We start from the raw sequence: 23361 nt of genomic DNA, 5'->3' as shown, positions 1-23361 counted from the left end.
GGCTCTAAGCCTCAAATTGCGACCTTTTATACTACCCCCCTGGCTCGAGTCGTTCGACTACTCAACGTAACTCAAGCCATCGCAAACGCGCCAGGCTATGGAATGGTCCTTTGAAGGCTTTTCCCGCATGGAGGCAATCTAACATCATGTTCTACCTAGCCCTCTGCTAGGATGGGTGTCTTGAGTTATTAAATTGTTTTCAATTGCAAATGTAAGTGGAAGAGCCTTCTCTGGACCATAAAATTCTTGTTTTGAGACCAGTCAGACTAACTCGTCGGCATTCTCAATGCCCTTTGATCCATGCGAGCTCAAGGGTGTTGCTAATTGCTACTTGCAAGTATGTTATGCATAAGCAAGTTACTTTTCTTGCACTAAGGGCCATTTCCATCGTCAAAATTCAGTACAATGCCAGACTGATATCAATCGCAGTCTGGCTTCGGGAAGTTACGAACGTGGGTTCGCTAATCTCCAGATTAGTAGGTACTTGTCAGAAAACGGTTCCTTTTGTGTCCCCAACATCCTTGATTTAGTAACGCAGGTTTCTTGAACAAGGGCAATGGAGCAGGGCAGGGAGGTTTATTAATATTTCAACGTGTTGATGATACCCAAAATTGATAGGTAAGGAACCTCAAATTGACTGGGCGATGCTTTTGCTTTTCAAATGCGAGCTTGTTGTTCTTTGAATCTGCTTTTCAAAGTAAACCCAATACGTTAGAGATCAAAATGTTGACTACAGATTTTATCTTATTGCGAAAAAACTGCAAAAAACGCGAAGGAAGGAGAAAAGAGATATTTTGATAGTGAATTTTCCTAGCAATTTTGTAAGTGAAACTGTAAAAAAAGCTCGTTGGGTTCTAATCATTGAATTGTTATGTTCTTAGCTAGAAAGACTCACTGTCGACCTATCGTATTACCGTCAATTGCGTTCGTAAATCTCTTCAAAGAGTAAGTACCTATTTGTTAATATTGAAATGTGATTTTTGTAGCAATAGAATACTCTTTGTTGTTGTTAATTTCCTTTATTTGTTGGACAATTGTAACAAATTGTTTCTGCCAAAATGGAGCAAAGTGCTAAACTTGGTTTGGATGATTTTTGGTAATTTCTAAAGGATAATTAGGACTATTCGTAAATAATTTAAGTTCACAGTAGGTTTCGGTAAATAATTCTCAGCTGCGGTTTTACATAAAGTGAACGTGTTATGTTAATCGCTCTGTAACGAATTAAATTATAGCAAAATTTGCTATCCCCACTCCGCCATCAAGAATATAACTGCTTATAGAAAACTCAACACCAGTAGACGATGACCACAGACGGAGATATCCATAAACTATATGGCAAACTGCCAAAATGCTAACATAAATGGGGAATAGCCAATTAGAATATTAGTAACGCTACCAGAAAATGATTACTACCATACTCTGTCATCAGGAAAAGAAAAATCGCTAATTATAATCGCCTCACGCTCTATGGCGAAACCAATCGCGTGGAAAATTAAAATTCTTTTCACCATAATTAATACCTTAACATAATTTCGGAAAGAGACATGTTTCTCTCCACACGCCGCATATTTTCACGTCAAAGAAGAAATCTTAGAAAACGCCCAAGCTGTTGTACGCTCGTCTGTAATTAATTTAATGGAAGAGAAATCACTTAATCTCTGTAAATATTTGCAATAATAAAGTTAAGTGAAAAAGATAAAGAAAATTGTTTAATGTGATGAATTTAGTTAAATCATAAACGCGTGTAATAAAAGCGAAAACATTCTAGAATTAATATACATTTTATGTTTATGAGATTCTGCTTCAATTATACATGTTTTTTGTATTACACTTTAACGTAGGATGTTAATTGAGTTTTGACAGTAACGTTAACGGAAGGCTAGTCGAATTTAACGCCGTTTTTAGGATATTTAAATTTTTAATTATTTACCCAAGCGTTTTCGTTTCTTCAGTTAAAATTGTATCAAATGCATAATATTAAAAATGCCTATCCTTAAAGTTTTACGCGCATATTCCAAATTAACATATTTCTTTGCAAGACTACAGTTTTACTGTTTCTCCTGAATGAATTAAGGGTAAATGAGAGATAAAAAGGTTCAGTAAAAAATGGAATATACACAGCTTATGTAGGTTCATTCAAATTCTTGCAGCATATTTTGTTTTGGTACCTTTTTTGTACAAATATCGGGTATTCTCTAGTATTTTCTGGTTTATTTTGGTACTTTACAATCCTACTTTCAGTTTTTAGGGCGACTTGAAAGAGTGAAAGAATACCAATTAATGTCAGAAGACACAAATTTGGTTTACTCATCACCGACAATGGGTACATCTCATGGTAAGCCCAAGCGTTCCGTTCAACCCCATACACCCTATAGCTATATACGTTGCACAAAACTATCACCCATTCCGCGGGCAGGTCGTTCTCCTTGATCTTTATGTAATGAATAAACTTATAGGAACAATAAACATTTCTTTCCCTTTTTATCACCGAGTCATTCTTACATAAGGATTAGATGCAAATAGTTCCGATACAAATAATTGTCGGCATGATTCATAAAGTGTAACAGCAAATTGAGCGTAACGGTAAAACCTCAAAATGTGAAAGTGAAAATTTGCTCTTATAATACGATCGTATTACTGAATTAATTATAAACTCACGGTATGTAGAGCAAATATTTAGATTCTGATTACAAGCTTTACGGAATTTTGATGGGTTCCTTATAAATTACGTATAAAATTCAATGTTTTTACACATATCGTTACGTTCTGCAAACCTGTCGATATTGCATGCCCACCTGTCCAGGTGAATGAAACATAATTTAATGAAGTACATACATATCTGTATTTGGAGTTCTTATTTTGTAAGCCGGCCATTGTTGAGCGTTTACGCAAATTTAATTTGTAATGCGCTTTTGTTTAAAAGGTGTAGGTAATTTGGCTTGTGTGTTTACTACCAGAATACAATGCTTAATTGTTGCGTAACAGCTTAAATTCCCAGCTTAAAAGAAATGAGTGTGTTGCCGATAAATGAATGCGCAATTAAAATGCAATCTTTTCAAAAAGTGAAATTTTTATTAAGAGAACCGGGAAATATCATAACTTCCCCAAAAGTGCAACTTTCATATGACATCAACTAGGCCAGAGTTCAATTCCTACGAAAATATCTCACCGATTTGCATGCGAATTTCGCACTAACATCGCTTTTTAGTTTCAGATCAGTCCACGTCGGCGTCATGGTGGCAGCAGGACACGGTGAATACGGCGGAAATTGCGGACAATGCAGATTTTTTTTCGTCGATGCACGGTCTGGTACAGACCCATCCTAGTCTGGCGCTAAAGGATAACGTAAATAATGTCCGATTTAATCCGACAAGATCGCAGTTGCCAAAAGCGAGCGGATCGAAGCATTTAGATTATAGGACGTCCGCCACCGCAGAATTGAGAAGAAACCCTAATTTGTCTGCACCGGATGAGTGCGCCAGAGCTTGTCGAGAAGGAGAACCGCCGAGGATATGTTACTACCATTTCACTTTGGAGTACTATACTGTTTTGGGAGCGTAAGTATACTATAACTTCTTCGCCAAGTCTTTGAGTGCAGTTAGCAATTCATAACTACTGAAGGACTGTCCAGAACTTTAGTCAAGACAATAGCAAGTGTGTATCTCCGTACCTAACGCAAACATCGATCCTAATTTCTTATTGGTACCAAGTAATCGTATTAGAAAAACTACCGAATTTAACGTAACCGAATCTTTTCTGACAGCATATTCCCAAAACTCAAGAAACAAAGTCAAGGGTGGTTTTACCTATGCAATCGAAGTAAATTTGATGTTTCTGGGGTTCACTGTAATCTCGAACCTTCTCTGCAAGAAAAATGAAAAATTATCACTGCATCCTTGGGATATATTTAAACTCAACTCAACTCAAAACTCAGACGTGGTACCTACAGGTATAATAGGTATACTATTTTAGCACAAATTATTGATCTTCTTATTCCATACCTATTTTTTTATACAATTTTAATCTAGTTAATCAAGTTCTCCTTTGTATTCAAAATCAGTTCACTTATGTCATAATGAGAACTCTACAGATTCTGCCGTCTTTTTTTGACACATTTCCCATCAATTATATACAATATCCATTTTTTTAGCATCTATTACCACTTAAAAAATTCAAAAAAAACTCCACGATTCCGGAGAACTTATTTAGCTTTATTATACTGGGTAGTTAGCCAAGCATGTAAGGGTCTTTTTCAATAACCTTTAACTTTAGGTATACCGCACTACCAAATCTTTATTTAGAACGGTATCAAAGCATATTATTTTTTTTACTATTAAGACATTGTTGTGTATACTAATTAATAGAAAAAAAGTAAACACAAATTTCAGTTTGTGATTTTTTTTTATTTTTAAAATTCCATTTTAACATTACCGTCACGGTCAACTTTTTGAACTTCTTAACTTTCGCTTTAAATTTTCATTATATATTACCCTAATTGCAAAAAGTAAATATTGTTTTATATTCTGGTAACGTTTGTTTTACTCAGTTCATATTTTAAAACACCAGGTAATAATAATTTGTTTATTTTTTAAAATAATATTAAATAAACCCATTAATGCTAACATTACCGTCACTCCAAGCTTAGCTGCCCATTTCTACCGACAGATCGCGCACGTGTCGCTCTTGCTTAGTTCCACAGCTCGCTTAGCTTATTGAGTCAATGCTGGATGTCAAGAGTGCAAAAAGTTTTCTTGTTTCTCATGCTGGTTTTGTATTAAAGGTATGTTTTGTGTAAAATATTTTTTCTCTCAACATTACCGTCCCATAAGACCATTTAGTTATAATGATACCTATCATAATACTTTTATTTTATTAATAATACCAACCCCGCCAACAACGAAATTTCCCTAACCTTAAACTTTACTGCCATTTTCAAAAACATCTAGGGGCTATTTACTTGTAATTAAACATTTCCGTCACGAACATTACCGTCACGTTTACAGAAAGGGTAAAATGTGACGGTAATGTTATGGGCGGGACGGTAATGTTAGAACGGAGTATAGATGGTATCATGTTGTTTATGGTATCGTATATTATATATAGGTGAGAGTCTTCTTAGTTTCATGATGGATTCAAGTACGTCACTTTCCCTATGTATTCCGAGTACTTCAAATCAAGAAGTGACAGTCGTTTTAAAAACCCCAGACAGAACCAAACCAAAAAATGAACGGCTGATTTTACTTCAAAATAAATTAAGGATTATGAGAGAGCAGGCAGCAAAACGCCGGGATGAAAACAAAGCGTTAAAAACTAAACTAAAAAAGGCGAGAAAAAAGGAGACTAAAGCTGAGATTGAACAAAAACAGCAACCTGTATCCGATAAAAATGGTCCTTTGCAATCAAAATGGCTAGCGAATGATAACATTAAGGTTCCTGTGGAGACAAAAAAAAGTTCAAAGAGTTCCGCTTCAATCAACTAAAAAGAAAAAGAAAATCACTAAAAAAATGTCGACCGTGGACTCCGACAGACAAAGAGAGATGGCAAGAGAAAGAAAAAGAAGACAAAGACAAAGGATTAAAGCGGATGGGATGATGTATCAAAGGGAAAAAGAGAAAGAACGTGAACGGTACCAGAAAAGAAAATTGGAGGGAAAGCTTAAACCGATTTCTGAGCGATCAAAAAGGGAACAAAGAAAACAGAGAAAGATGTGGAGAAAAAATAATCATACTTACCAAGCAAAAAAGAAATTAAATAAAAACAATACTGAAGGACTCGGCGACGCACAACCATCTGTTAGTATCAAAATTAAATTAGGCAGAAAAAAAGTGTTGAGTACACGTTCAAAAACTTCAAATTTGCTTTTAAAAGAAAGACATTTGCGGAAGCGGCAAGAAAAGATGACTGTAAAATGGAAAAACAAATATTTTTACTTAAAAAATAAAGTCAAAAATAATGAGCCACCAACTCCAAAAAAAGCAGTAGAAGAGGTTATTAAGAGAGGAGATACAAGAGAAATTAACTACTACTCATTGGCGAAGTTTTAACTAAGCAAATCGAGTTGAATAAAAATACGTGCACCACTTTACAACAAAAAGAAGTTTTGTCTTCATGCGTTTCTGGAGGATTAATAAAAAAATATAAGCTGATGAATGCTATGAAAAACTTGGCCTCTACGTACAACCAACGAAAATTTTTAACCAACGATAAGAAAATAAATTACAACAAGAGAAAAAGAAAATCGCTCACAGTACTGCTAAAGTGTCAGGTACAAAGTTTCCTCTGCAGTGATCCCAATTCCATTGTTACTCCAGGAAAAAATGACACTCTGACCAAGAATAGTATTACCAAACAAAAGAGATTACTCACTGATACTCTTTATAACCTTTACAGGAAGTTTAAAAATGAAAATAATGTCAAAGTTTCTTATACTACATTCACAAGACTTAAACCATTTTGGGTCGTTACTCCGAAATTAACACAGAGAGATACGTGCCTTTGTGTAAAACATTCAAACTTTAATTTCCTTATTCGGACATTAAGACAGTATTTAGTTATCAATATCAATTCTCTCCTAAACCTCTCTGAATTTATTTGCTGTGATAGTATATCTAAGAGTTGTATGTACAGAATGTGCCAGATTTGTAAAGTAAAGACCGTTGAAATCAGTTTTCAGAGAGTTGAACCCACCACTGTATTACACTATTATCAATGGCGTACCACACAAGAGAGCAGAGTCATCAAGGATAAATTGAAAATTGTAAAAGTGACGAAGAAATTAAGGCTAAATGCCACTGCTGAAGAATTGATCAATGTTTTTAATAACGAAACTCCAAAAATTTTACAACATTCTTACCGCATTTATCACCAGGGTCTCTTTTTGAAAAGAGTAAAAACTGAAATGGCAGAAGATGAAATTTGCTTAATAATAGACTTCTCGGAAAACTACAATTTTAAATACACTGATGAAGTTCAAAGTGTCCATTTCGGAGCTTCAAAGGTCCAATTAAGTCTTCATACTGGGGCCTACTATTATAAAGAAAACGGGGTAACCAAATGCCAAACGTTTTGTAGCACTTCTTCTTGTCTTCGACATGATCCTTGTGCTATATGGGCGCATATTTTGCCAATTTTTTCGAAAATTACAACTGAACACACACGTGCGAAAGTAATCCACGTTATGAGTGACGGACCCACAACCCAATACCGTAACAAAAATAATTTTTATTTGTTTGCACATTTTTGTGAAAAGTTGGAGCTCAAAAATGCATCCTGGAATTTTTTTGAGTGTGGTCACGGAAAAAGTGTTGCAGATGGAGTTGGGGGGCTTGTCAAACGAACTGCTGACCAGAGTGTCGCTCAGGGAACTGATTGATGTATCGTGTATTGAGCAGTTTCTAGAAATAATGAAAGAAAAACTTGAAAGGACAAGCATCTTTCAAATTTCTGGAGCGGAAATATTAGAAGTCGAGGAATTACTACAGGATAAGAAAATACAACCATTGCCTAACACCATGAAGTTGCATCAAGTTTCCTGGATCAGTTCGAACAGTGATACCTTGTATTTGCGAGAACTGTCGTGTTTTCAGTGTAGGAATTCCATTTCCTGTCCGCATAATGCTATTACACCGAGTCAGTATCAACTGAAATCTGGCATGTCCAAAAAATGTATCCTTTTAAAAACGTTTTTTAGTTTGAGTTATTTGATAAAAGTAGGTAGGTACTTTTATTCTCTGAACATTTTCTTAACAAATAACAGGTAATCGTAGCAACCCCGACCTAGATAAAATAGAGATAGGCACCGCAATTTCTGTATCTAAGGGTAATACGACACGGGAAGAAAATACGGAAGTAAATGAAATCAGTGGGAAATATAAGAAAGACGATTGGGTGGCCGTCGTTTTTGATGATCAGTGGTATCCAGGACAGGTGTTATATGCTGACGGTAATAGTCTAGAAATAAAATTCATGACTAGATCCAAAAGGAATTTTATGTGGCCACAAAAAGCAGACGTCCAGAAGATTCCACAAGATGGAGTACTTTGCCCTCTGAAAGTTCCTACCAAATTGTCTTCACGTGTTTTTAAGTTTGAAAACTCTGATTCATTGAACTCTCTAATGGAGTCCCTTGACTAGTTTTACAGTGTTCTAATGCCTTTTATAATGTTTGAGTTTGGTTTTCTTTTTAATAAATACCATGTTTACTTTTTGGTAATTTTGTTACATTACCGTCCCTTCATAAACATTTCCGTCACACTACCTTTTTTCCATAGTAAAAAAATTTGTATAGAAAATTAAAGCTATTTTACAGTTGTAAATTATTTAAAGATGCTTTTTTTATAATGTAAAGTACAATTTTGTAACGATATTTGCTTATTTTCAAGAATAACATGTATTCGTTGCATGTTCTTTTTAATATTTTCATTAAATTCGTATTGACTTCGATATTTCTTGTTCGAATATGATTTCTGTAGGAAGTAGTTTTTAAAAATAAAAGCATATAGGCAGCTTTACCCATCAACAATTTGTAATCGATAATAATTTGATTATTGTTGGCGTTAATATATTTCGAAACTTCGTGACGGTAATGTTAAAATTCTAGACTCATGAACGAAAACCACTGCATAAAAAGTACAAATGTTAACATTTTTGATTTTCAGGGTGCAACTAAAATTCCAAACACTTAACAAATCTCTAAAAAAATTATACGAACAGTATCTGTGAATTCTTTTTTTTTGGAAATGGTACCCAGCAATTATTAAAGGTTATTGAAAACCACCCGTAAATCCATAATTCAAAGGTCGCTTTAAATGTTTTAATACTGAAACCCTTTCTTCTAAATTATAAAGAAATACCTCGAGAAATACAGTTTCGCCCAAATAAACAATATCTTGTAACTGTTTAATTTGTTTGAAAAATAAACATTTTTTGAACTTTATTTATTTATTTAAGGGTTGTCTAAGTTCTGAGTGTAAAGCTCCGAGTTTCGCTCAAAAACGCGTTCATGGTGTCCTGGGACGCCCCGAGTTTCCTTTTAAGGGGAAATAATGCTCCGCCAGAAACACTTTCTCCTCCGTGCTCAACACCAATTTTAACAATTGGGCCCTGCTATTAAGTTCTTTAAGGTTTGCTCGACACTTATACAGTGATATTATTATGCGGGTCACTCTGTAATTGGGCGCAAACCTGTTGAGGGCCCAGAACAAGAAAGGGATAAAAAATAAAAAATATTCATGAAGAAGTAGACATAGGGATTTAAATGTATTGCTTTTCTCTATGTCTACTTTTAAAACACAAAATCTTTTCTGAAGGGCGCCTAATATTATGCATCCAAAATAACTTTTTAAAAGAAATAAACATCTGGCTGTCATCGCCGTACATACATCGCACACGAACGAAAATACGGAAGTCAAAGCAATAATATTCAAATTATTTAATATCACTGCCAGATCTTCATTTGTTGTAGGAAATTATTTTGGTGCCCTAAAATTAGGCGTCCTTCAGAACTCATTTAAAAGTTGTGAATTTCACTGCCATACAAGCTAACGTGAATATGGGGGCGCGCGCATAGACACCTAAAAATTTATTTTCAGTACTGTTTATTTTGGGCAAATCTGGATTATAAACCCTCTATATATTAAAGAATTACGACAGAGACAGGCCAAAGGTCTAGGGAAGTGGATTCTTAAATTGTCACCTACTATGGGAAGTGTCTCTAAATATTCGCACAGTAATTTCGTAAGCAACCAAATCAAACGATTTTACTGCACTACCCTGTCTTCCATTGAATTTTGTTGGCGGGGTACGAGTAATATGTACAGATTTTCAATATCGTATGCAAAAATCAAAATATCCGATGCGGTTCCTGAAAATCTCAGTTAGTGACAAAAATCGATTAAACAATTAGCATGTTTAGATTCAGAACAATTAAAATTTTGTTTATCCTCCATGGTTACCAAGATATTGTTTTGGGAATTCGTTCCCTGGACGTTTTCCTTTGCTCTTAAATTGTCCAGGAATTAATTATCCCGTGCCAATTGTCCACATAGGCACCATCGCTTTCCAAAAAACACAATGAAAACCATTTGCTTGTTTCGAAAGAAAAACAATTCCCGTTATGTGATGGTTTTGTCCGTCTGTTCCTCGTCTAACTTGAGAACGAAATAGACAGCGATGTCAAACCTTCGCCAATCGATAACTACGAGCTCAAGGATCAGTGCTATTGAATATGAGCCGGATTAAAAGTCTGGTTTCCGAATGCGATCTGAGTGGCAAAAAATTATTTTTGATTGTTAGACTTTTTAATAGACGCCCTTTCATTTAATTAAAGCGATATAATTATTTTGAAGTCAACATCGACATATTTTCAACCTTCTAAATTGCCTTTCATATTTAGGAATTGCCGAAAATGTATTTTCCTATGTTATTTCCCTATGTTCCGCCGTCAACTTGCCACGCTGTATAAGAATTACTATGTGCTTGGGATGAAAATACGCTCTTGTGACACGTGTGTGGTGGACTGTAGTAGAACTAGTGTTACTATGGTGCTAAGTAGCGTGTGTGAATAACTAATAATGCTTTTTTAAATAATATACCACCAAAAAAGCTCCTTTATGACCCGTTTACGTGCCTTTTCTTTACTTGTTATCCATTTGATGTACACTTTATTCGACCGTAAAAAAATCATTACTTTTTTGATTATCCAAAAGCTGCTGTGGCCCAAAAGGTACTCGTACAAGTTGGTACGAGTGGAAGACGTAATGGAATGTCACTTTTTATTAAACTCCCAAATTACACGGCTCTCTTCACACCTTCGCCCATTGATTTATTACGTTTTGACAGTCAAAGCTATGACTATTCCACCAAAAAAGATCCTATGGTAGTTGTAGAGAAAGGGAAATTGAGTCTTTCTTTCCTAGGCAGGTTCCATTGAACAATGTTCTATACCGGGGCAGGAAGATTCAGTGCCCCTTTCCCTACAACCATCGTATAGGATCTTTATTTTCAATAGGTTTAATAGGTGGGGGAGGGGGTATTCCAGACCCCTCGGAATATGTATTCATTGTAAGCAGTCAGTATAGTACCATGTCTAAACGTTTTTGGGAAAGGTAAAAAAAAAGATCCTATGATACTAGTAAGGAAAGAGACATTGAATTACCTCCTGTCTCCGTATAGAATACTCCCCAGGAAAGAAAGATTCAATGCCCCTTTCCCTGCAACTATCACATGTAATCTTCACCCCCCAGACCCACCGGAATATGTATTTATTGTAGACCTTTAAGCAGTTAAATGTTAAATAACGTTTTTGAGAAAGAAGTTAGCACCACTGAGAGGAATACTCCCCAGGAAAAGAAGAAGATCCTATGGTAGTTTTCTTTCTTTCCTACCCCCGAAATATGTATTTAACGGTGCGCGGACAATTCGCACCCGGACAATTCGCGCCCAGACAATTCGACCCGGACAATTCGCACCCTGACAATTTACTCCCCGGGCAATTCGCTCCCAAGACAATTCGCGCCCGGATAAGTTAATCCCGGACAATTTGCTCCCAGGACAATCCGACTCCCGTAGAATTCTTGAATAGAATGTTAGTTGGTTTTTATAATAATTTTTAAAGCTTATTGCCAAACGAGTGATTGGTGTTGAATGTTTTAAATATTATGCAAATTCGCTCAGAAGTTCCTGCAGGAGTATTGTATGCATTAATTTTCGGTATTTCCTTGTCATATTTCGAACTGTCTGACAAGAATCTTCTGTGCACGTGTCGATGATTACAAGCGCTCATGGTCGGGGCCGAATAACCGGCAAGCTGACAACCTGCTTTCTTTATGTGTGTGGGTACCATAATTTGGTAAAAAAATTAATTTAAATTATCAATATTTGATAAACCAAATTATCCTGAGAGCGATTTGTCCTGGGAGCGAATTATCGTGGGAGCGAATTGTCTGAAAGAACAGGTCTCAAAACCTAAATGAAGCCGCCAGTTTAATCGTTTCTCCTGTTATGGCTCCTGAGAAAAACCTTAAGGAAGAAAAGTAAACTTTTGAACCATCATCGTGACCCCTCGATTTATTTCGGAAAAATGTGCTCCCGCTGCAATAATTTTTTTGTTATATCTACCCTGTTTAACTAATGTTAATTCTACTGGTGTCATTATGCGTTAATATTAACTGGGGAGTATGAATTACTCATAAATACCGTTACCTTTATGAGCTAAGCTAAAGCTGTCGATTTTTACACTTTAGGTTTTAGTTGGGTGTTAGGGACCTAAACATGAGTAAAACCAAATCTGTGTTTGAAATACTAGCTCATAGCAATAATTGCATTAGTTATAAATTATGTTTGCGATTACGATGCTTTTCTTAAAAACGTTTAATTTTTTCCTGTTTCTATTGAAGCAGAGTATTTCATTCCGGCCTTTCTGCGTGAGTTCCTGTGATCATAGCCTACTTCTTCAGTAGCTTTTAAGACAATTATCAAACCATCACCATATTGATCGCTTTTTTGCAAGAAAGTCCGTCTTAAACACCAAAATTACAAAACATCAAACGAAATCGTAATTATTTTCAGTCGTCACTTTACTCATATAGCACACGCACTTCGCTGCTGTGCTCTAATTGTTAATGTAATTTAATACAGATGTAACATTTTTAATTTATAGGAACTATATAGGTAGGTAAACAAATGTATTAATATTATTATTTACATAATTTATATATCTTAGAAAGGTGTACGCTTCATGTACGCACGCACCGTATATTTTGCGCCAACCGTATCCGGATCAATCTTGGAACTGTTTGAAATTATGGAATCTACAGGCCACATTCTATAAGAAAAATTTTTTTCCGGGTCGATCTAAGACCATTTTTTCTTCGGGCCTCAAAAAAGGCCTTCCTTTTTTACCAAAAATCGACTGCATCAAAATTTCTCGGGAAAACACTTTTTCTTATTAATTTTGGTGCGTAGAATCCAAAACAATTCGTACTTTTTCGATCAGACTTCTCAATCAAAAGTTATAGACTAGAAACCAATTTCGAAAGAAAATTCAAAGGGCTGTAACTTTTGAACTAGTAGCCCAATCTTGGAACTGTTTGAAATTATGGATTCTACAGGCCACATTCTATAAGAAAATTTTTTTCCGGGTCGATCTGAGACAATTTTTTTTCGGGGCTCAAAAAAAGGCACCTTCCTTTTTTACCAAAAATCGACTGCACCAAAATTTCTCGGGAAAACACTTTTTCTTATTAATTTTGGTGCGTAGAATCCAAAACAATTCGTACTTTTTCGATCAGACTTCTCAATCAAAAGTTATAGACTAGAAACCAATTTCAAAAGAAAATTCAAAGGGCTGTAACTTTTGAACTAGTAGCCCAATCTTGGAACTGTTTGAAAGAAAAGTCCAAGGATCAGTCGTAAATCTGAGCTTCGTATTTAATTACACTTCAGCAGTCAACTTGATCAAGAATCAATTCTGCAAAGATCCTGTATGTAAGTTGTCGTCCACAAAACTCGATTATTCGGGATTTCTTTTTCCAATGTTTCTTTAGTTCGATAATAAACATCTTCTTATCCTCTGATATCTGATGATAGCTGGGATAATCGATACGCAGATGATCTGAGCACCTTGGACCCAACCATTCTGAATGTCAGTTCAGATAAGTAAATAACACAAGACCTGGAGCGATCGAACCTCAGGTTCCTCCTTGATCGGATTTTACTGAATATTTCTTTTGAAAAATGGGTCTTGGCAAATATCCTTACTCCAAGTTATTTAAAAAAATATAAAAAGAGCATGACCTAACCCAGCGTGCAGTCGGAAGGTTGCTTGTCTAATCAAATCAAGCAACCGATAGACCTCCAGGATCTATTCAATCCCGAAAACTTTTGAATAAATTTCACTTTGGGTATTCTGTTTTAGTCTCAGATTTTTTTAGTAGGTACTATCCCATCCAATTTCCTGCTACAGGCAGTTCCTACTGCTTCTGACATGTCCCGCACGCAATTAAGTAGCCATGAAGGACTATAACTAAACATGTGACCTAGTTAAATCGAATACCTTCAGGTTTACACAGTCAATAACTCACTTTTCTAGTGTACATATCACGCTTGATACAAACAATAATCAATGGTACCTTTCTCGTCGGTAGCAGAACCATGCAAACGGTTTATTCTCTAAATATAAGCTTGTTATGCCTTTATTACTCAACAGGGCATTAAATTACTGTGGAAAAGGAGCTAGAAAGTGATAATTTAAATATGAGGCAGCAACCTGTACTTTTCAACCGTATCATTTATGTGCGGTATACAAAACTGTTTGCGTTACTTTCGGTTTAAGTAAATAGTCTTGTAAGAGAGATAGTTATATTTACGTTGTTGTCATTTAGAATTTAAAAAAATTATCCAACCTATTTTAAACAATACTGACAAGGTTCTTGTATATGAAGACCTTGCAATTCCTTTCAAGAGGACAACCACCTTCGTAGTTACTATTTCATAAGTTGCACAATTCTAGACTATTTATTTCTTTTGTTTCAACAGTGCCATTTACGGTCCTCATATTTGTTTCGTTTTTAATTTCAGCGCTTGCCAAGTGTGCACGCCGAACGCGACCAATACGGTATGGTCCACTTGCCAATGTATTCTAGCGGATGGTGTCGAACGAGGCGTCTTAGCGGCTAATCGTATGATCCCCGGTCCCAGTATACAAGTATGCGAGGGTGATAAGGTGGTCGTAGACGTAGAGAATCACATGGAGGGTATGGAAGTGACAATCCATTGGCACGGCGTGTGGCAGCGGGGCAGTCAATACTACGATGGTGTTCCATTCGTAACACAGTGCCCCATTCAGCAAGGGAACACGTTCAGATATCAATGGATCGCAGGAAACGCCGGCACTCACTTTTGGCACGCGCACACTGGTCTACAAAAAATCGACGGTCTCTATGGAAGCATCGTAATCCGGCAAGCTCCCTCCAAAGACCCCAACAGTCATTTATACGACTTTGATTTAACAACGCATGTTATGCTTCTGAGCGACTGGATGCACGAAGACGCCGCCGAACGGTTTCCCGGACGTCTCGCAGTGAACGTCGGACAAGACCCCGAAAGTATGCTTATCAACGGCAAGGGTCAATTTAGAGATCCCAACACCGGATTCATGACCAACACCCCATTGGAAGTATTCACGATAACACCTGGTCGAAGATATCGATTCAGAATGATTAACTCATTTGCATCAGTATGTCCTGCTCAATTAACAATTCAAGGACACGACTTAACGCTAATAGCAACCGACGGCGAGCCGGTACATCCTGTTCGAGTGAACACAATCATATCCTTCTCAGGTATGCCCTCCGTAACGCAGCTTGCCCACTTTCCTACGCTTATTTTTGCAGGTGAGCGGTACGATTTTGTCATCAACGCCGATCAACCTGAGGGCGCTTACTGGATTCAATTGAGAGGATTAGGCGAATGCGGTATCAGGAGGGCGCAACAACTAGCCATCTTGAGATATGCTAGAGGCCCTTACCAACCTGGCACTCCTGCGCCAACCTACGACTTTGGATTGCCCCAAGGAGTGGTAAGAACATTTTTCTCTATCATTGATTTTTGTACTATATATTGTAAATAGTTAAGTGTATATAACAGTAGGCGAAGGTTTTTTGTGAAATTCGAGGAAGGAAAGTTAGTGGTGACATGTTGAAATTGTGCCGGTTTCCTTTTGGCATGAAAATTTTTTTATAAAAGACAATATTAGGCAAAATTATCGTCCAAAAATAAACAAGGGGTTCCATCTTGTGGCAAGGCACTCTAGCATTGAATAATACCAGCAGAATGTGCCAAACCAAAGAAGTATATAACGTATGTATACTCTTTGGCCAAACTATAAAAAAAAATAGCTTTGCAATACTTAAACAATTTTGTGAGGGGACTGTTGATTTACTTCTTTAGATTTTTCTCATAGAACATAGCAGAAATTAAGCACTGACTACTGAGTACCAATTGGCGATGATGTCATGCAGAATAAGAGCTCATATGACCGTGGGTCTCCCCTTGGTCACAAAATAAAAGATAATTTCTTAGGCTGCTTTAAAATAATGTTGAGGATTTTTCATAAGCTCCTCTCAAGCTAACGCATAGCTATTCCTTAGATTTCATTTGAGAACATGAAGGTACCGGTCTAGGTACCGGTACACTCTTACTGTTGATCCGGTTTTTAATAAACAACATATAAATATAACTATCTTTTTGTCTATATTATGATTAATTGTGTAAGAACGGAGCATACATAAAAAAACGAAGAAGCTTCAGAATCTAAGGACTCCGAAAGAATCAAAGCAATGCAGAAAGTCGGAAAAATCGAAGAGAATTACGTTCAAAAATATAATTGAGAGAATTGGATGGACCTGATGTATTAAGTAGCATCCATCCTTTTTATTTGGTAGATCTTATCTCAGAAACCTGATTTATTTGAATGATTTGGTTTCGTTTAAAGGAGTCCAAAGAAACCAAGAAAGCATACCAATCCGAAGCAGCGAAAGATAATGAAGAAACTCGGAAACAGAGAAGCTTTAGGAAGTCGTCGATCCAAAGGAGTCGAGAAAGTTACCTTACCAAGCCAGGTTTCTTCTTGAGGATTAGTACTCCCGTAGCCTATTTCCACGATGATAGTTTATAACCGCTTTGAACGCTTGAACGTTCAATGCCTCCCGAGCTACCTTTGATATAATTTCCGACGGTAAACCATCCGGGTCGGAGGCTTGTCACTCTACTTATTTCTTCCGCCCTATCTGTCGTCTATCTGGTTCAGCATATACTCCATCTGCCTTCTTGCTCTCACCCTTTCTTGTAGAATGAAAAGCTAATTGACCTTTTTAGCGTAACACAGCGAAGTGCTTATATGCTCAATTTTTCCGTCGTCTGTCTGTCTGGCTGTCCCTTCGAGATCTCGGCCCCTGAGTCCCCTAGCGACCTAGCTGCTATGGTTACCCATCATTTACGGTTGTGTTACGCGGTAACACCCACGAGTGGGTTTTGAAACATTTTTTTTCCTTTTAAAGGTGTTCTTCCCTTTTTGCAATAAGGACCTCTTCCCTTCGTTTCAAGTAGAACTGGGTTCCGCTATTCTCGGAGATTTGGAGGAAGTCCCCTCCCCCGCCTAACGCTGTTTTGATTTCGTTCTGCAAAGAAAACATGTCGCTGAGTATTAACGCGATGCTCACGTAGTCACCTAGAAACAAAAAATGCAAAAGAATGCGGGGTATCCGAGCGAATTAAATCGGGGAATCAGCAGAGGAGAATTCCAAAAAAAGGGGAGGAGGACGTAAGACACTGAGGAAGCCAACGGTGACGAGGTCGAAGACGGTTTGGAATATAAATAAGTCGAAGAAGTTTGAGCCGAGAGAGCATATGAATTAAAGCGGGGAAAGCAAATAAGTTTAGGACATCAAGAGATCCAAAAAAGTTGATAAAACTAAGCGAAAGCAAGGAAGGAACCAAGTGTTGAAAAAGCGGAAACCGACGAGTATTTTCCGCGGTGGAATTTCCAGTAGCGAACCTTTTAGAGATCGAGGCCAAGTTTTTTAATTTAGTGCTTGAGGGTATACTTTTCACCTTAGCGCCCACTTCTACGAGTGCGTATCAATTCTTCCCCTTAGAAATGATGCCAATAATTCTGCCTTATCTAAAGAAGAAATATGGCAATTTCCTAGGATTATTCCCTGGTTTCTGTTTGTCGATTCGCTTAAATTGAACAAAAACTAAAGACAGGAACTCGGGATATCATGCGCACAAATTAATCAATGAGTCAGTACATGAAATGGGCATAATAGCCAAAGTCCCTTGGTGAATTAAACAAAAAATTATTTAATAAATAAAATTAAATGATTTAGACAAAAACTTGTATAGAACTTGGCATAAACTGGAATAGGTATTTACATAGAAGTCAGGAAAATGATACATTACTGGCGAGGAAATATTGAAGGACGAAACCCCTTTAGGGCCGAGTACTTTAAGTTCCGAGTCAATTAGTGTCATTTAAGTGACGAGTTTTGTTGATTTAGATATTGCCTAGTTGCCTTATTGTCCAAATATTATTCTTGGGTCAGTTACTCTACCAAAAAAACTCTTTTGGGTGCTTCTAAGTACAATAGATACGAGTTTGGGAAACTCTGCACAACAGGGTATGTCAACACTAGCTTCCTTCCACCATTTAGACTAGTGTGGGGTTGTGGCAATGTACATGTTGGAGTGTATGCGGACGAGCAAAACAACGCCATGTAAATAATACCGCCTTACTCAACGCAAACCCTCGTTAGGTGCTAAACCCACTCGACGCCAGATGTAACCAGCAACGGACTGACGCCGTCTGTATAAATCAACTGAAATTTGCAAGAGATATAGACCCCGGTATCCTTCAAGAACATCCAGATGTCAAAATCTTTTTGCCGTTCCGTTTCCACGTATACACCCCCGAGGATCTCTACACGCCGAACACTTACAACAGACATTTAGGTAACGATCGTCGAGACAATCGCATTCCTGTAACCTCGATTTTCAGTTGCTCCAAATGGCGATCACGTTATCAGTTTGATCGACGAAATCTCCTACATGGCACCACCAGTACCGCTCATTTCTCAGTACGATGATATAGACCCCGAACAGTTCTGTAACGGCGATAAAAGGCCGGCGAACTGCGGACCGAACTGCATGTGCACGCATAAAGTGGACATACCCCTCAATGCCGTTGTTGAAGTGGTACTGGTCGATGAAGGTAAGCCAATCTTTCTAACGGCCACGTTTAATCTTTCCCTTACAGTACAACAACCCAACCTTAGCCACCCCTTCCATTTGCACGGCAGCGCGTTTAACGTAATTGGCATGGGTCGCTCGCCCGATCGAAACGTAAAGAAAATCAATCTAAAACACGCCTTGGACCTGGACAGGCAAGGTTTGCTCCACCGACAGTTCGATCTTCCACCCGGCAAAGACACAATAGCAGTACCAAACAATGGTTACGTCGTACTTCGATTTAGAGCAAGTAATCCAGGTTTTTGGCTTTTCCACTGTCACTTCTTGTTCCACATAGTGATAGGTATGAATTTAATTCTACAAGTCGGTACTCTGGCCGACATACCTCCGGTACCACCTAATTTCCCAACCTGCGGGGATCACTTACCCGAGATTAATTACAATTTCAGCGACAAACTCTTATAACTGTTTATATCGTAACTATTTTCATATTGTAAATTTTCCCCTTGCTCTTTTCACCTGTGTGTATTTATATTGTTTTTGTTATTAAGTATAGACTCAATGGTATCAAACGCCATATTACGTAAGGTAAGTGTTCGTGTATCATGCTTTCATTTCTGATTTTGGGATGTTTTTGAGTTTTTTTTTGTATTTTTATTAATATTGGTGCTACACTCTAATATGAGATGCGCACGAATGTCTGTATATAGAATAATTTCTTTGGAAGCCACATCACTCGTTGTATATAACTGTGTAGAGTTAGTAGGTAAACTTTAAGGTACTTGAATATTTGATCATTACCTAGTAATTGTAATTATTGTAGGAATCATTCCCTTTAATTCCCCCTTACTCGTTGTAAAATAATTTCATCGATTACTTTTCGTTTTACCATTTTTGCCATTCTTTTTCAATTAATTTAATCGAATCTACCACAAATCACAGACTGTCCCATATGAAAATAGATGTTTAAGGTTGTCCTAGTCTTTAATAATTTTCAAAAATCGACGTAGTTTAGTATGTGAATGCTACATGCCGTTATTTTTGTAGATACTATTTGTTTAGTGTACGTACTTAATAAAAATATTTAATGTTTGTACGCATGTATTTTATTTGCTTTATCGGTAGGAGGTAAGTTGTGTAATGCTTGATGCCAAACTGCATGTAATTTGCTGATATGCGCTTGGGAGGTAAGGAGTGGTCGGTGGAAGTGGATGAAATGTGACAGTCTATGGATTCTTTTCTGTACAACAGAACAGAAACCTATCCAGGAATACCACTATGGTACTTGCGCCAATTTGAGTCATTGTCTTTTGCTTCAATATTTACACTTGAAATCGGTGTGGCTTAATTTCTTTTAAATAGTAACCTGACTTACCTTTCTATCTGACTGGATTTGCTTTTGATTCGAAAAACTTGGTAAAAATGTAACAAAAACCGTTACTTTTCTACAAAGAGAATTTTTTAGTGCACTTTCTAATTACTACTACTTTGTTTGAACTAACCAAACCTGACCAATTCAGCACTTAGAATTACATCTATACACTTAATCAAACTTAACAATCATTCTTCAATTATTGGTAGAGCATTAGCACTAATGCGAGGAAATAATAACATATACTAAAGTTTCTTGCCAATTTTGCCATACCCTTGATTCCATTGCGAATTAAAGGTCTGTTCAACAAGGATTTCGTTTGCGAAAAATTGCTCAAGTTTTCATTTGAGAATTGATTGGAAATGGAAAGAGTGCCCATTTCTACCTATACTGTACATAGCCGAAAATTGCTTACATGTATAATATAATTTAGAAAATGATGTAAATACGCATCAAAAGTGATGGGTAAGCTGGGTGGTAGGTATAGGTATTCAGTTGTATTACTGAAGAATTGCATTTCTAAAATTTTTGCATAGGTCCTGAACCCCCTGGACGCCGTCTGTAACAAGCCGAGAAATGACGCGGTCTGCGTCAGCCAACTGCGAAACGCAAAGAAAATCGACAAAGGTATCCTACAAGAACGGCCAGATGTTAAAATTTTCCTGCCGTTCCGTTTCCTCTTCTATCGTCCCGAGCAGTTGTTCGCACCAAACACTTATAACCGATTCTTGGGTGAGTAACGAGCAAGTCTGATTAATTGTTTAATTAAGTATTTAGCTGCGGTTGGTGGTGATCATGTCATTAGTTTGGTTGACGAAATTTCGTTCGTACCACCTCCCTCTCCCCCTCTGTCGCAGTTGGATGACATACCCCCCGAGCAATTCTGCAATGGTGATAACCGACCGCCAAATTGCGGACAAAATTGCATGTGTACACACACAGTTGATATTCCATTAAATGCAATCGTAGAAGTTGTACTCGTAGACGAGGGTGAGTATGTGTTAACCAAGGTTCCAATGGATCGAACTTGGTTTTGCAGTACAATCGCCAAACTTGAGCCACCCCTTCCACTTACACGGGTATACCTTCAACGTGGTCGGTATTGGACGTTCACCCGACCAAAATGTGAAAAAGATCAACCTCAAGCATGCCTTAGATTTAGATCGGCGAGGTCTGTTGCACAGGCAGTTCAACTTACCACCTGCCAAAGACACGATAGCAGTTCCCAACAATGGTTACGTTATATTCAGGTTTAGAGCGGACAATCCGGGTACGTGTCACAATCCACAGCACCCTCGACAATATTTACTTTGCAGGTTGGTGGTTATTCCACTGTCACTTCCTTTTCCACATCGTGATAGGAATGAGTTTGATAATACACGTCGGAACGCAAGGCGATTTACCACCGGTTCCTAAAAGCTTCCCCAAATGTGGAGATCATTTGCCACCAATCACGCAATATCATGGACATTGGTAGTGTTATATGCAGACTGAAAGCCATTGAGTTTACATTAAAGAAGAAAATGGACGTTTGAGCTGAACATTATGAGAGAAAGTTACAACATTGTTGTTAAACAAAATGCCATTAAACACTTAGACATTTATTGTTGTTTTTCAAGCACCAGTGCAGGTTGTGTCCAGAATATAGGTGATTGCTTCTAAACGCTTCAGAATACACCTAAAGGATGCTTCTAATTGCGCTAACATAATACGATACGATTCTATAGAAATAAAAACAATGAGGAAGAATTTTAGTCCCTCAGAATTGATGTAACTATTTATAAACAATACAAACAGAAGTTTGATCAATTTCGTATGAGATCCACGAGGGTGATCTCATTTATTCGCATTTCTTTTAAACAAAAATGGATTGGCTTCATTAGCCCTTTCCCAAACGCTGGAATTTTGGTAAATAGTAATTTGTTCCTACATGAGAGTGGAGGTATCAACAAAAAAAGGAACTGTAGTCATAAATTAATCTTAAAACGTTTCGAAGTTGCAAAATAGAGCCACTTCATTAATATCTCCCCCTTCTCTCACTAACAAAATCCGTATGGTTTGAAGCATTTTTTTTATATGGGAGGCGATAGCATGTATGTACCATACGACCCCTCTGTCACATTTTTCAAGGGATTAGTAACGATAAACAGAATGCGATGTCCTTTTCCTTCGTTATAAATTTGATGTATCGAGCCTTTCTTTATTATTCTTACGGAAATTGGAATATCCAAACTTTCATTGGGACATTTAATACTATGATTAGAACAAAAACAATCAAATCGAGATTTTTGAGACTTAGTTCGAGTGGGAAATGTATAAAAATCAAAAGTTTGCGTCCCACTACAGAATTTCAAACGACAAAGGGCAATCAATGCTCTTTCTTCTTTGTCTTTCCCACCGAAGGAGATCAATGACCTTAAAAATTTCAATTCAAATTTGACATGTTCCACCATTTCCGTTAATTTATTAAGAGTACAAATTTTCACACCTTATTTTATTATTAAAAGCGATATAGGCATGGCAATTCTCGCAAAATGTAGGTACGATAAAGCTGTCGCACTCGCGCAATGGGCTAAAACATAAGTACTTATAGATAATTTGATCTGAATATCTCATTTCAAGTGTTACTTGTTTGCCTAATGTGATGTCTGGGTTTGCTACTGTAGTATGACATTTAATAAGCAAAGAACATAGGTATTCCGAACACCACGTTTTCAAAAGAATACAAAAATCGTTAAATCGGTATGATCTGAAGATTGAGCTAGATTTAAGGATTATTTTGGAGTTCTTTAAAGAAACTAAAGTAAAGGAAAGTAAAAAACACTTTAATGAACACACGTGAGCAAAAATATGGAAAAAAATAATGACCAAAACAGATTCAATCAGTTTTTGTGTTCCTACAACTCACTATTTATGGCAACGAAAAACAACTCACTTGTTCCATTACTACCTCATTTTTACAATTATATAAACTAAATCAAGGAAATTTTCAAATATTTTAACAGATTATTTAAAATAGCGTTCTGGCCCCTCATTTTAAGTGCTTTACATAGCATACTCGAAGTGATATTCACATTCAGAACTATAGAACATGTTCCATTACTTATTAGACGCTTGCTGCCTGCTCGAAAAGCGATGGAAAGGCGTGGAAAACTATGGGAATAAGGTCTGAGGGTATTGAGAAAGGTCCAAAGTGGTTTGATAAGATGCGAAAGTTCTCCAAATGACATAAATATGTCTT

General features: G+C 37.0%; 3 protein-coding genes across 4 annotated transcripts; all 3 read left to right on the top strand.

The window, feature by feature from the left end:
* Positions 1–3212: 3212 nt before the first annotated feature.
* On the top strand, positions 3213–19810 carry LOC116176661 (laccase-1-like). Of its 2 annotated transcripts, XM_031495384.1 has the most exons (6): positions 3213–3557; positions 14579–15342; positions 15394–15578; positions 18316–18511; positions 18558–18770; positions 18816–19810. In XM_031495384.1, the coding sequence occupies exons 1-6, from the start codon at positions 3298–3300 to the stop codon at positions 19211–19213; spliced, it is 2016 nt and encodes a 671-aa protein (XP_031351244.1). In that variant the 5' UTR covers positions 3213–3297; the 3' UTR covers positions 19214–19810. The 2 variants fall into 2 exon arrangements, with proteins under 2 accessions (XP_031351244.1, XP_031351242.1); XM_031495382.1 differs by having other exon boundaries at positions 14579–15578.
* On the top strand, positions 6518–8242 carry LOC116176662. The gene is made up of 2 exons (XM_031495385.1): positions 6518–7666; positions 7758–8242. Exons 1-2 carry the CDS (start codon positions 7264–7266, stop codon positions 8132–8134), a joined length of 780 nt encoding a protein of 259 aa, XP_031351245.1. The 5' UTR covers positions 6518–7263; the 3' UTR covers positions 8135–8242.
* Positions 19310–21597, top strand: LOC116175650 (laccase-11-like). The gene is made up of 6 exons (XM_031493876.1): positions 19310–19336; positions 19874–19876; positions 20657–20852; positions 20898–21110; positions 21160–21390; positions 21437–21597. Exons 1-6 carry the CDS (start codon positions 19310–19312, stop codon positions 21595–21597), a joined length of 831 nt encoding a protein of 276 aa, XP_031349736.1.
* Positions 21598–23361: the final 1764 nt, after the last annotated feature.

Source organism: Photinus pyralis, unplaced genomic scaffold, assembly GCF_008802855.1.
Source record: "Photinus pyralis isolate 1611_PpyrPB1 unplaced genomic scaffold, Ppyr1.3 Ppyr1.4_LG7, whole genome shotgun sequence".
Lineage (NCBI taxonomy): Eukaryota > Metazoa > Arthropoda > Insecta > Coleoptera > Lampyridae > Photinus > Photinus pyralis.
The sequence above is the reverse complement of the archived record's forward strand: the minus strand, read 5'-3'. Positions and strand labels throughout refer to the sequence as shown.